The 13,282-nt window shown below is 39.9% G+C and overlaps 1 protein-coding gene across 1 annotated transcript in view; it reads right to left on the bottom strand.

Moving 5' to 3' along the window:
* The window catches only part of LOC118824364 (protocadherin Fat 3), a 131,530-nt gene that overhangs the window by 98,879 nt on the left and 19,369 nt on the right, over positions 1-13,282 (bottom strand). The window contains exon 2 of the mRNA XM_036594455.1: positions 10,850-11,167. Coding sequence (XP_036450348.1) covers positions 10,850-11,167 — 318 coding nt within the window. The remainder of the gene's footprint in view (positions 1-10,849; positions 11,168-13,282) is intronic.

Below are 13,282 nucleotides of genomic sequence, written 5' to 3'. Positions count from 1 at the left end.
AAAGTCCAAAAAACTTTAAAAATCTGACTGATTAACATCTTATATTCACCATTCAAAATAGCACGTTTTGCTGACGAGCTATGCGACTGTATATTAATAATGTGCTTGGAGATGGTGATTAACAAGAAAGAGTCACTGAATGGGCCTTTTAGATTTTTATTGCGACCAGTGCCCCCTGTGGTCCCACCCCTGGTTCCGTCCCTCATGGCTAGGGGGAACAATACAACATATTGCACCATGTATCAGAGCCAACATATTAGCTTGTGGCTAGCACGTCCTACTGGGGCTCAAACAGTGCTTTTGTTTATTGTTTATATGCTGCTAAGAAACCTGAACGAATGGATGAGGCAGAACTCCACTGTGCCATTCTTAAGTCTCACATATGCTGAATGCTCTAATAAAATGAAGATAGAAACATTAACATATTAATGTTAACACATTAAAGAGGCATTCCAGTGTAATATGTATTTTGGCATGTTTGCAGTATTCTGTAATGCAGGATTGTGTCCCTCAGCCTTGATTTTATATTGTTTTCATGTTTTGTTTTTGTTTATCAGTGTTCTCCCACCACAATACCTAGCACCATAATACATCATACAACCACTGGGGATCCCTGTGGTGTCAACCAATCCTGACTGCTAGCCTGGCCACTAACCTATAGGCTAATAACTACAACCAAGGTAGCAATAGTGTAACTCTTCATTCAGTCATCAAACAAAATAATGTTATTCAGTCATTATTCAGCACGAAATCGACACGTTCAACTAGAGAAAAGTAGCCAAACTGAGGTACGAATGCATAAAAATCCACCCCAAAGCTGAAGTTTCTCAAAAGTTCTAGCCACCTTCAAGATACATCATCACAATCATAATTTCCTTATATTTAAACTGGAAAATCTAATCTTAGGGACTACTGTAGGATACTGCACGCTCTTAAAAAAGATTCTTTAGTAAAGAAAATGGTTCTATATAGAACCATGAACACCCAAAGAACCCTTTGCATGCATAAATGGTTCTTTGTATCATGAGTGTTCTTCACTGGAGAATGTGCTATAGATGGTCCCATATAGAACTTTTTGAAAGGGTTCTAAATAGCCCCAACAGGGTTCTTCTATTGTTATGATGTCAAGCCTGTAATAAATAAAGAACCTTTTTTGGTGCAATATAGAACTCTTTTCAAAAAGGTTATAAGTAGAACTATATACAACATGTTCTCTGTCAATCTGAGGAACCATTTCACCATGCAACTGTTTTAACATGCAAATGGTTCTTTGAGTGTTCATGGTTGACATTGTAGCAATAGAAGAGCCCTTTTTTGTGCAACACAGAATACTTTTCAAAAAAGGTTCTATACAGAACCATCTGCAGCACATTCTTCATCAATCTGAAGAACTCTTTTGCGATGCAAAGAGCGATTTACGCATGCAAATTTTTTTGTGTATATATAGAACCATATTCTTTACTAAAGAACCCTTGAAGAGCCATGTTTTTTCAGAGTATAAGATGTGAGTAAGCATGTTTACAACAGATGTAGCGATTGTTCATTTTTCATTCAACGTTAACATTACATTTTCACATACTCCTTTTTTTCTAAATCATTAAACATCTAATAATTTCTTCATAAAATTACACTAATAACTCAACTTCCAAGGTTTGGGCTTTTGCTTGCACGTCCAGCCTCTTACTGTGTTCCTGGCAATCTTGTTTGTATCTGTTCAGCGTATCGTGTCAGTTATTGTCGTCTGTGCCTCTTATTTATTATCACCTTCACAGCTTATAAAAGTCATCTTGTACTTATGTCACACCCCCCACCTCCACGTCCTCCCTTCAACCACAACGATATGATTTATTTAAACGGTGACGCTCCATTCCAGACAAATCTGCAAAAGCAGACTGATCAAAGATAATTGCAAAACTTTCACCCCATTAATATTTCAATGCAGTGTTTGGAGTAGACTACAAAAGCGCGAGTAGTTGCCGTCCAGTGCTTGATTTCCCCTTATTAGTTATTTATTCTTTATTTCTTTATTTATTCATCTTCATTTCTTTGCTCTGCTGGCTGCTGGAAGAGCTGTTTTGTTCTTCGATGGCTTTGTTTAAGAATGGAGATCCCCTAAAAAGATCATATAGCCACAGCGGAGAGATTGGTGGCTTCATGGTTTTTCCTACATCAAAAAAAAATATAAATAAATAAAGATTTGACATGATGCAGAAATCTGCCTTGGGGTAAACTATAAGTGGAACATGAACAAAAGCCCAAGGCATGTAACATAGAGTTTCCCATTCAATGTGCTGCTTTGTATTACCCTAATTTACTTAAACACACATTCAGCACTCGCGTCACACTGTATTTCATAATTTGTCACAGTAATATTACGTGAAAAATCTCAGCGAGCCAGTAAAAGTATGTGATCTGACAGTGCAGCCCAGAGCTTTTGCTTACTCTCACAAGCTCCCCCAGTGGAAGCGACCATTTTAATTATTTCATTAAGCCGCACACACTGATCACCCATGACTCACGACATATGCGGTGAAGAGTGGGCGCAATCAGAGACGCAGGATAAGTTTCAGCTGCATGGAGGGACATAGAGTAACATACTGGCTTCCATACGATGTGGGGGTGAGTGGCAGTTAATAGATGATCAGACAATGTCCTGACGCAGAAGGTGATTACTAGTCAGCTAGCGAAGGCACACAGAAACGTGTGGATCAATAGCTGTTAGTGCAAATCCCCTATGCAGCCGACACTGGCCACATTCAACTACCTGAGGAAGTGATGCACTCACCAGTACTTTATAGTCGTTAAATATAACCCAAACAGTAATTCTTTACTGTCACAACACAACTTCACATTTCTTAACTGCATATTTTCACTCAGGGCTTATAAATAATCTGTAATTTTTCCTTTATTTCTGGTTAATGGAATCATCATTCTTGTTACACTTAAACTCTGCAAGTGTCACAGCATTTCTTTCACCAGCGGCCAAGTGAAAACGACTTCTTTTCTCTACCTGGGCAGATACGGCTAAGCTGGCTTTCCCATTGGCTAGGCTTTCAGAAGCTGAAGGCCGGATGTCTTAGATCAGGGGTGTCAAACTCAACCACTAAGAGGGTCATATTAAAAAATCTCAACCAATCTGTGGGCCAGCTGTGACTTTATTGGGTTTTTACTTAACATTTTGCCATGACCCCAACTGGACCCCAACTCCTTTATTCAAAATATGCCAAAACTACAACGGCACTGAATACTTAAACGATTCAAAAATAACTTTAAACAAAAAAAAAAAACAAGCAAATTGTTTCATGTAAATTAAGAGACTACATTAGCTGCAGATAACTGATAAACCTCTTTAAATGTCCCCAGTGGACATTTAATTGATGTATATTAAAACCGCCCATTCTTTTAAACTAGGCATCTTTTTTTTGTTGTTGTTGTCCCATAGGCTGTTGGTGGGGAGGGGGTGGGAGCACACAATACGTTGCAGTGCATGCTACGAATTATAGTGCAGCTCATGGTGAAATGGGCTAATATTAACTGAAAATTAAAATAATTTTGCGGGCCGCATAGGATTGTGCCATGGACTTGACTTGATCCGCAGACCGTGTGTTTGACACATGGGTCTCAGATTAACCACTAACATCATTAGGAACTGACAGTGGAATCAACCAATTATGTTCTGATTAACAACGGATGGGAAGAATTTTCTGACAAAACCATCATTTTAGGCCTTCTGGAGGTCCAATATATCACTGACTGTGAATGTAGGAGGTGACAACTGAGCTGTAAGAAATGTAAAACAGGGGCTGTAGGGTTAGGACTGTTCACTGAAGGAGTCACTGTAAAACTGCTATAAGGTAAACTACATGTTAATGTGTGTTAAAAGCTTCAAATAGACAATGAAATGTCTTTTATAAGGTGTAAATGTCTGTGTTTATTCTAGAACAGTAAAAAAAGGTTCATGTGAATCACTACTAAAATCCCATAAGTGCGCTAGCAAAAGTTAGCATTTTTAGTGCAGTTTTAGAGGTGATTTTAGAGGAGATTTCACATTTATGGCCCAAACTGAGGCCTGACTCTGAATAAATGGTTGACCACTGGAAATTTTATGAGAGAATGGAAAAAAAACATCCTGTGTGTTAATATAACAAGATTTCATGCTAAATAAATTTGGACCTGCTGTATTCATCATGACATGTTCATGCTTAAAAATAATTGTTTCTAAATGGTTCTTGGCTTTGATGTACAGTATAGCTGGTACAGAGTCTTTGGTACAATTATATAGAATCTTTACATTATGTGGGGTCATTCCTTACACTCAAAAAAATGGTTCTTTAAAGAGCCATGGAAAGGACATTTCTCATTTAGGCCTGTCACAATTATTACATAATCACCTAATTGTAATTTTTTTGAGCTGATCACAATTATTACAGCAAATATTCTCCACAATCATATTTTTATGTTGCAAAATCAGAATGTGAGTGAGTGTGTTTTCATCAGCAGCTGTTGTCAATTGAGCGCGTAGATATCCATACCTAGATGCCGCGTTGTCTGTTGTTCTCTATCTGAGGCGATACGTCTGCACGTCCGCCATGTTGAAGCGGTCAAGATCTGCTTGTGAACAGATTCACTTGTATTGAGAGACGATGAGTCTCAGGATTAAATCAGCCACAACTTCCTTATTACTCAACCGATTTTCACCACATTTGTTTTGTTATAATCCTCAGACACAGATTAATCCAGGCTGCATGGATCTGCTCTCAATATCTTTTATTACTTTAATAACTGATCGTGATAATTAGCCGTCCAGACCAGCAGGAAAGTATTCAGTCAGCACCTGACGTTAAAAACCGTGTTTAGCCGAGAAACATAATCACACACATCAGCAAATCTATCAATGTGTGAATCACTTCTAATCTTAAGACACATAAAAATAAAATAAACCCCCCAAAACACAGTAAGAAGGACGAAGCTGAAGTTTCCCGTTCCACCTTAAACGGTGCAGCAGTCACTTTCTGGGCATTTAATGTGGAATGGGAAAATTCAAACAACAGGCTGGCAAATAAGAAGCTGACCTCAGGTTTGTGTAAGAAGCTGCTAACGTGAATCTATTATGAATATCTACACGGATTAAGGAATGCTTTAACTTACCAGGCTACAAAGCATTAAACATAATTGGAAATTACTTCTACATCAAGTTAAGTTAATAGACTATTAAATGAAATAAGCTTAATATAAAACCAGAGGAAAAACAATCATATCAACAGGTTCTACGCATCACACAAACATGAGTGTGGATCACTGCATTCCCTCCGTTATATATTCCTATCCCACTTCCTGAGCACAATATTCTTGAAATAGTATAATTTTGGACAGTATCTCTCTTAAACTGCCGCTCTGTAAAGGTACTGAATGCAGTCCAGCAGCGATGTTGACCGGCCCAAAATGGTGGCGCTGTTGACGTGCCTGCTGGACCCAACGTGGCCTCTAGGTATGTATATCTATGTTTGTGAGCTATTCAGTATTGACGGCTGGGAGGCATTTTAATTTCAGCTTATATAAAAAACAGTGAATGTGGATGTCGCCATGTAAGTTATTGCTTGCTCTGTTATGGGAGGCAAATCCAGCCAAAAAAGAAATTAAAATTAAAACCATAAAATGAAAATGCAAACCTCTTTTTGCCATTTCTTTTTCCAAACATCTGCGCAAATATCCTGCCAAAACTGAAAATGAAATGAAATGCCTACATTTGCAATTTCATTTTTCACATGAGCACGAGCCATTTGTGAAAAAACAGCTGTTTGTCATTTCATTTTAGTCGTTATTCTGGGTTTTTCATGGCCAAATCTAAAATGAAAAAGCTAATAGAGAAAAGAAAATCCAAGCTTCACTTTGGCTTTTCTCCATGAAGTGCAGAATACGGGTCAAAACTAAAATCAAAATGCAATGTTTACATTGTTATTTCTTTTTCACAGCAATCGGCTGCAGATCTGACTAAATGAAAATGAAAAGGCAAAACTGATAAATCAACAGCAAAGTGACGGTTTGTGATTCAGTTTTCGGCGTCGACGCGCTTTAAGTGTCAGAATTAAAAGGCAAATGCAAACGAACATCAGCGCCACCTGCTGGACATTTACTTTTCATTTTCGACTTTTCGATTTCGTTTTCAAATTGACCAACATGCAAATATATGTTAATTAGCACTAGGCGGGGCTACGGGGTACAATTTAGGACATCCTCGGACCTCTGAGTCAGAACGGCATCATTCCTCAAGCTAAACGACTTCGAGTCTCGAGAAAATCCATCGTTACGACTCAGATCTGGTGAAACTGAACGTCAGAAAAAACTGGAAATGTTGTACTGGCATTTATATCGAGATACATAATAGTTTTCTAAGTTATATGAACCAGTCTATGCTCGACCAGGCCTGCGTTTGGTCTGACACCTTTTCTCTGAGGCCGTTTGGTCTGACGGTGTTTGTGCTGACGTTCAGTTTCACCAGATCTGAGTCATCACGATGGATTTTCTCGAGACTCGAAGTCATTTAGCTTGAGGAATGATGCCGTTCTGACTCAGAGGTCCGAGGACCTCGCCTAGTGCTAATTAACATATATTAACATATATTTGCATGTTGGTCAATTTGAAAACGAAATCGAAAAGTCGAAAATGAAAAGTAAATGTCCAGCAGGTGGCGCTGATGTTCGTTTGCATTTGCCTTTTAATTCTGACACTTAAAGCGCGTCGACGCCGAAAACTGAATCACAAACCGTCACTTTGCTGTTGATTTATCAGTTTTGCCTTTTCATTTTCATTTAGTCAGATCTGCAGCCGATTGCTGTGAAAAAGAAATAACAATGTAAACATTGCATTTTGATTTTAGTTTTGACCCGTATTCTGCACTTCATGGAGAAAAGCCAAAGTGAAGCTTGGATTTTCTTTTCTCTATTAGCTTTTTCATTTTAGATTTGGCCATGAAAAACCCAGAATAACGACTAAAATGAAATGACAAATAGCTGTTTTACATTTATTTTTATTTTTGTCACAAATGGCTCGTGCTCATGTGAAAAATGAAATTGCAAATGTAGGCATTTCATTTCATTTTCAGTTTTGGCAGGATATTTGCGCAGATGTTTGGAAAAAGAAATGGCAAAAAGAGGTTTGCATTTTCATTTTATGGTTTTAATTTTAATTTCTTTTTTGGCTGGATTTGCCTCCCATAGTTCTGTTGGATTTTTACTTTGTTTTCTACTCTCTGTTAACTGCTACCCACTGACTAGGACTCCCCATTTGCATGATACTCCAGGCTGGGGTTGGGGGTAAAAGCTGACTGCGTCCTCCACTCAGACTCCCAGCCATAAAGGGCTTGGATGATGGTGGGATACGAAGTCACGATCTCCTGATAACTGGCCATTCTGCTACTGAAGCCACAAAGTTGCTGCTGTGTCCAAGAAAGATTGAAAAGGTACATGGTGTTCAAACAGACAGCACTGACTCTGCTTAGATAAAGAAGGCTACTGGTGATGAAATGAATGTGAGCCAAATTGTTTTATTATTACTGAATTGTTGTGGTATTTAAATATCGTTTTATTCTTTCTACTGGTAATCTTGTGGCTGCTGAGTGGTGCAGCTGTCAAACTGACTGATCATCAGGTCATCCTGAGTGCTCAGGAGTCCAAGAGGACGAAGCACTCAGCCTTCACCCCCAGCCTGGGGGCATCATTCAACTGGGGAATTGTAGCCAGCTCATGGGAATAGATAAAGACCACCCTGGTGAGACCACATTCCCTGTTTGTTTGTTTGCTTGTTTGTTTTTTTTTTCAGCAAAAAAAAAATGTGAGTTTCTGAGAATTTCTGACTAAACTGAGTCGCGTTGAGATAAAGCTTTACATAGCTTGCCTTATAATTTTAGGTTGGCCTGACTATGAACCCTTTTTTGTATCTTACTTATTGGACATTCCCCAGGAGGAGCTGGCATTAACTTGAGGCTAATGGTTTAAAGGGTGACAGACAGCCGTTGTCTTACCATGCATTGCCGTATGGACTGAAGACTGTTTGGAGGTTTCCTTTACTTGGATGTCTAAATACTGGCTTCTCATGCGGCGGATAGTGTGAGGCTGCACAGAAACCTTAATGATGCAAATATAAACCATGTGGTGCAAATAACCAAACTGTTTGGGAGCTGCCCAGTAAATTTTTGTGAAAGTGTTGAAGGGAACATAAATCATCACAACCATTCCGCATGAAAGTACACTTTCACCACATTATGAATTTTAGTTACTACTTCCTCCATCACTAGTTGTTTGTGTAAAATATACTGTAGACTTAGAATTATTATCATTTTTATCATACATACATACATCATCTAAACCGCTTATCCTTCTGGGTCACAGTGGGGTGCTGGAGCCTATCCCAGCTGTCATTGGGCGGAAGGCAGGATACACCCTGGACAGGTCGCCAGTCCATCGCAGGGCAGACATACACAGTCACTCACACCTAGGGGCAATTCAGCATGTCCAATCAGCCTGACTGCAGGTCTTTGGACTGTGGGAGGAAACCGGAGTACCCGGAGGAAACCCACGCAGACACGGGGAGAACAGGCAAACTCCACACAGAAACGACCCTGGTCGCCCGGCCGGGAATCGAACCCAGGCCATTCTTGCTGTGAGGCGACAGCGCTACCCACTGCGCCACCGTGCCGCATTTTTATCGATATTATTATTATTATTTTGATTATTATTATAATATACTGAACCCGCTCAGTGCTTTATATTATTGAAGAACTACTTCAAATATTATAGTGCAGTGATTCAAGATGCAGCTTTATCACATTATTTCATACATCATCAAGGATAAACGTTTATTTTGACACTATAAAGGGATGGTTGAGCTGTGAATCAATGACACACAGCCCAGTCTCTCTAGAATAGGATGTAAAAGTGATCTACAACAGCTCAGGTGTGCCTTTATCATCGGACTGAAATCAGCTCGAAATGAATGGAAGTGAATGAAGAGCTTCTCTCACATGGTCCTCTTGTGCCTAAGTACTCACTTCCGGTGATACACTTTGGAAGGCCAAAGCTGGGGGCCTATGTAAGTGTGTTTCCTCATGCAGTTCATCATAAGTATTTGATTTCTCATCTTTATTCTGTTTTGTATGTTATTGCCATGTTTGTATTGTCTCTACCAGGAGTTTGTGTTGGTGTGTTGGTTGTATACTCCATGTTTCATCAGTTAAGTTTGTATTCATGTTGTTGATCTGTGTTCTTACTTATCGCTGTTGTTGGAGGAAAACCTCATATCTCCAATTTTGACGTTTTTCAGTTTTTGACATAATTTGAAAAATGTTGGCCTTTACATTGTGTGTAAATTTCATGATGAATGGGCTAAAAGTAATGACCCAAAATGACCTTGAAAAAAAGTCTGGTTCCATTGACTTACATTAAAAGTAAGTTTGATGATGATTTTGGAGATTTTCTTCCGACAACAGCGTTATGTCTTATGTATTCTGTAGATAAAAACCATCCTCATCCTCATTCTAATTCCTATCCTCATCCTTATCCCTGTACCCATTCCCACTGAGGGCCTCATCCTCATCATCTGTACCTTATTCTATTTCTTCAATGTCATCAAGTTTAATACAGAACAACTATCAATATCTCTATGAGTGTTTATTCATCCTGCTGTGTTATAATGAGATCGCAATCACAATAGCTTGCCTGCAGCTTGCACCCTGCTCTCCCACAGCTGTCTCACATTTGTTTTAAGTGTGTTTAAGGTTTTGGAATGACCTCCAAAGTGAATGCAAAAGATGTATAATGGTAAAATTCATGGAAGAGGAAAAATTTATATATCAAAAATACTCTTTCTCTGTTGTGTTCAAAGAGTTTTTCCTGTATTATCATACTGACCTTTCCAAAAGTTGGAAAACAGACACTTTTAACAGATTTTCACATAGTGGAAAGTTGTGAACTTTGTGGACAATGCAGGTGGACCTGTTTGCCCCCGTGAGCATTCACATTTTGCAGAAAGGAAATAGTTTTGGAGCCAGTGAGGGATGGAGTTAATGAGGTCGGTTTCCATCCCTGGTAGTGGTGGCTTGCTTCCAAAATTCAGACATTTTAAAATGTTTTAAGCATACTGACTACATCTGCAGCATTGCCTGAAGCCTGCATCGGACACTGCTGAAGAGGGTTGAAGAGATGTTGGTGCTGGAGAACAACACTACTGCAACGCTCACGTAAACTCAAACATATATACATTTAGCTTGAATTCCTATGAGGTATTTCACAATGCAGGATTTCTCAGTTAGCTAGTTAACTTAAGCCCAATAAGAGAAGAAGAACTGTGGTTCTTGGCTTGGATGTATAACTTCTAGTTAAAATCTTTTAGGGCCTCTTTTATGTACCCTAATCCTGCAATATCTGTGGTGTTTGATCATTAAAATTTAAATTTAAAGTTTACCCTTAGGCCTAACCTGGGTCTGGGGAACCGGCCCAAATTGGTACAGAACCATGATAATACGGTGTCATTCTTTACACTTTAAAAAGGCTGTTCCCATTTCTCATTTTAGAAAATGGCTTTTCAAAGGACCATCCATTAAAAGTTTCTTTAGGGACTCAAGTGGTTCTGTTATGGCTTTGCTCCAACCCTTTTTGACACTTTCATTATTAAGAGAGATATTGCTGTTGGACAGTCCTCACTTTTGGCTTAAGCTGTCCAGTTTACAAAGAAATCCTGCTTTGTGGAACTCTCCCCTGGTGTGCTGTGGCAGTCCTAACTGGAGCTTTAGGTACACAAATTGTCAAAAAAGACACCCAAACTAGCCAAGGCCATCATAACAACCCACTCCCACCTGTTTTGGAATTGATAGTGAAGAAGTTCTGTGGGTTTCCAGCCGTGATGCGGTAAGTGAGCCGGTTGGCAGAGGAAGTGACGTCAGGGTCCTGGGCCTGGACGCGGACCACAGAAACATCTTTGGGCGAGTTCTCCATGACGAAGGGGTGATAGACAGGGTCTGAGGTCAACGGGGCATTATCGTTGACATCTTCCACCTGGACAAACACTTCAACAGAGGCAGAGAGAGGCACCACCCCTCGGTCAGTGGCGTACACAGTTAGCCAGTAGGAGTCCTGCTTCTCACGGTCCAGAACACTGGTGGTGTAGACGACTCCTATGAGGAAAGAGCAGGGGATGTTATTAAATTGGAAAAATTGCTATAATGTAATGAAAGTGTCAGATGTTAAAGTCAACCTGACCTTTTTATCTCGCTAGATCATGTCCCTGGTCATATTAGGTATGATTCATCATAAAAATGAAAATGTTTATAAAATTCAGGTGTGCCTTTATCACTGGACTGAAATCAGCCTGAAGTGAATGGAGAACTTCTCTCAAATGGTTCTCTCCTGCCTAAGCAGCTCACTTCCAGTGATACACTTTGGAAGGCAAAAGTTGGAGACTTTTAAAAGATTTTTATAAAATTCTTGTTTTTCCATCAAAAAATAATGCCTACCTCTAAAACTTCTTCTGATTTGTGACCAGTGGGCATTATGACATTTAACCTCCCTCTCCCACCATCCAATAAACTATCGAGCGTCAATGACAGATAGCTCAGAAACCCTCCATGGCACGTGGTGGCCTGCAGCAATTGAGCCCCCTAAAATCTATAGTGGGGCTACTGACACAATTGTACACCCATTACTCACAGAAAGGTACAATTTCTTAACAACATATCTCCCCAGGTAGCCCTCAACACCACACAGACAGCCCTAAATCTATTTATCTCCCTCTTATTCCTAATACAGCTCATCTATGGTCATCTGTTTTCAAACGGATCATTTACAACCTGAAAAATACATTTATTTTTTAGCATTTTAAAGCATTGAACAGGTAATCTAAAGTAAACATTCTGGTCAATGTGGGAGGCCAGAGGGTGGAATGGTCTGCCTTCAGAGCAGCAACTTATGAGACATAAAAATAGTGAGTAAATAAGCAAATTGAACTGGAATTTATTTTGGATTCACTGAAACTAATTTTCGTATTTGGGACATTCATTTTTTTTGCACTGTGGACTATAAAATCATAGTAATGCCAACGTCATTCAACTTGACTAAGGAGGTATTAGGAACTAGGTATGATCCATGGTCCAATATGGGAACTGAAAAAGACATTTACTTGACCATATCTGAGTCTGTATTTAAAACTTTTTCACAAAATATGTTTAAATTGGTTTAAAGAGGCTAATGTTGAAAAAAATGGTGAAAAAAAAAGACCACAAATGGAATTATGGAATAAGTCATGTCTGAGAGGAGGACCATGCCTGCAGCTCCTCCTCCGTACTTAGATCATCCATCTGGACCTTCTTTCCAGTGATGAGGTTTTCGTATCCCACCACCACCCTATCTCCTCCCTGTTCCTCAGTCCTATCTCTCAGTCCAAACTCAGTTCATCAAAGTGGGGTCCGGCCTTCTAGCTTAAAGCAAAAACTGCTCAGAACTTCAGCCCAAGTTCTCAAAGTTCTCTCCTCTCCTTCAGTCATAGAATCTCTTCTCATACTGCAAGCATATGTGCACGGCTCAAACCTGTACAATTAGCATTATGTAAAATAGGTCATGGTAATCAATGGCTAGCTTCCATTCACTGTTGGCCACATTAACATGTCAAGCTATTCCTCCAACCTAACACACACACCATCTAAACCGCTTATCCTTCTGGGTCACGGTGGGGTGCTGGAGCCTATCCCAGCTGTCATTGGGCGGAAGGCAGGATACACCCTGGACGGGTCGCCAGTCCATCGCAGGGCAGACAGACAGACATACACACACACACACTCACACCTAGGGGCAATTTAGCATGTCCAGTTGGCCTGATTGCATGTTTTTGGACTGTGGGAGGAAACCGGAGTACCCGGAGGAAACCCACGCAGACACGGGGAGAACAGGCAAACTCCACACAGAAATGACACTGGTCACCCAGAATCAAACCCAGGCCATTCTCGCTGTGTGGCGACAGCGCTACCCACTGCGCCTCCAACCTAAACTGCACAAATTCCCATCAATGGAAAATTACGTCATTACATCAAATGTCATTAGTTTGCAAGTTAGCACTGCTTTATTTACCAAATGTACATAGAGTTAAAGAGTAGAAGCTTCTGAGGAGCCTCCACTCTTAATCACAGGTTGACAGGAGACGTTCTTCATGAAAACAGTGTCGAAGTGAAAAATAGTGCGCTCAGAGGGCTGATACAGATTTGCAGGGTTTATTATTTACGTTTGGCAGCTGTTACATA

This window comes from Colossoma macropomum, unplaced genomic scaffold (assembly GCF_904425465.1).
Source record: "Colossoma macropomum unplaced genomic scaffold, Colossoma_macropomum, whole genome shotgun sequence".
NCBI classification, from domain to species: Eukaryota; Metazoa; Chordata; class Actinopteri; order Characiformes; family Serrasalmidae; genus Colossoma; species Colossoma macropomum.
The sequence above is the reverse complement of the archived record's forward strand: the minus strand, read 5'-3'. Positions and strand labels throughout refer to the sequence as shown.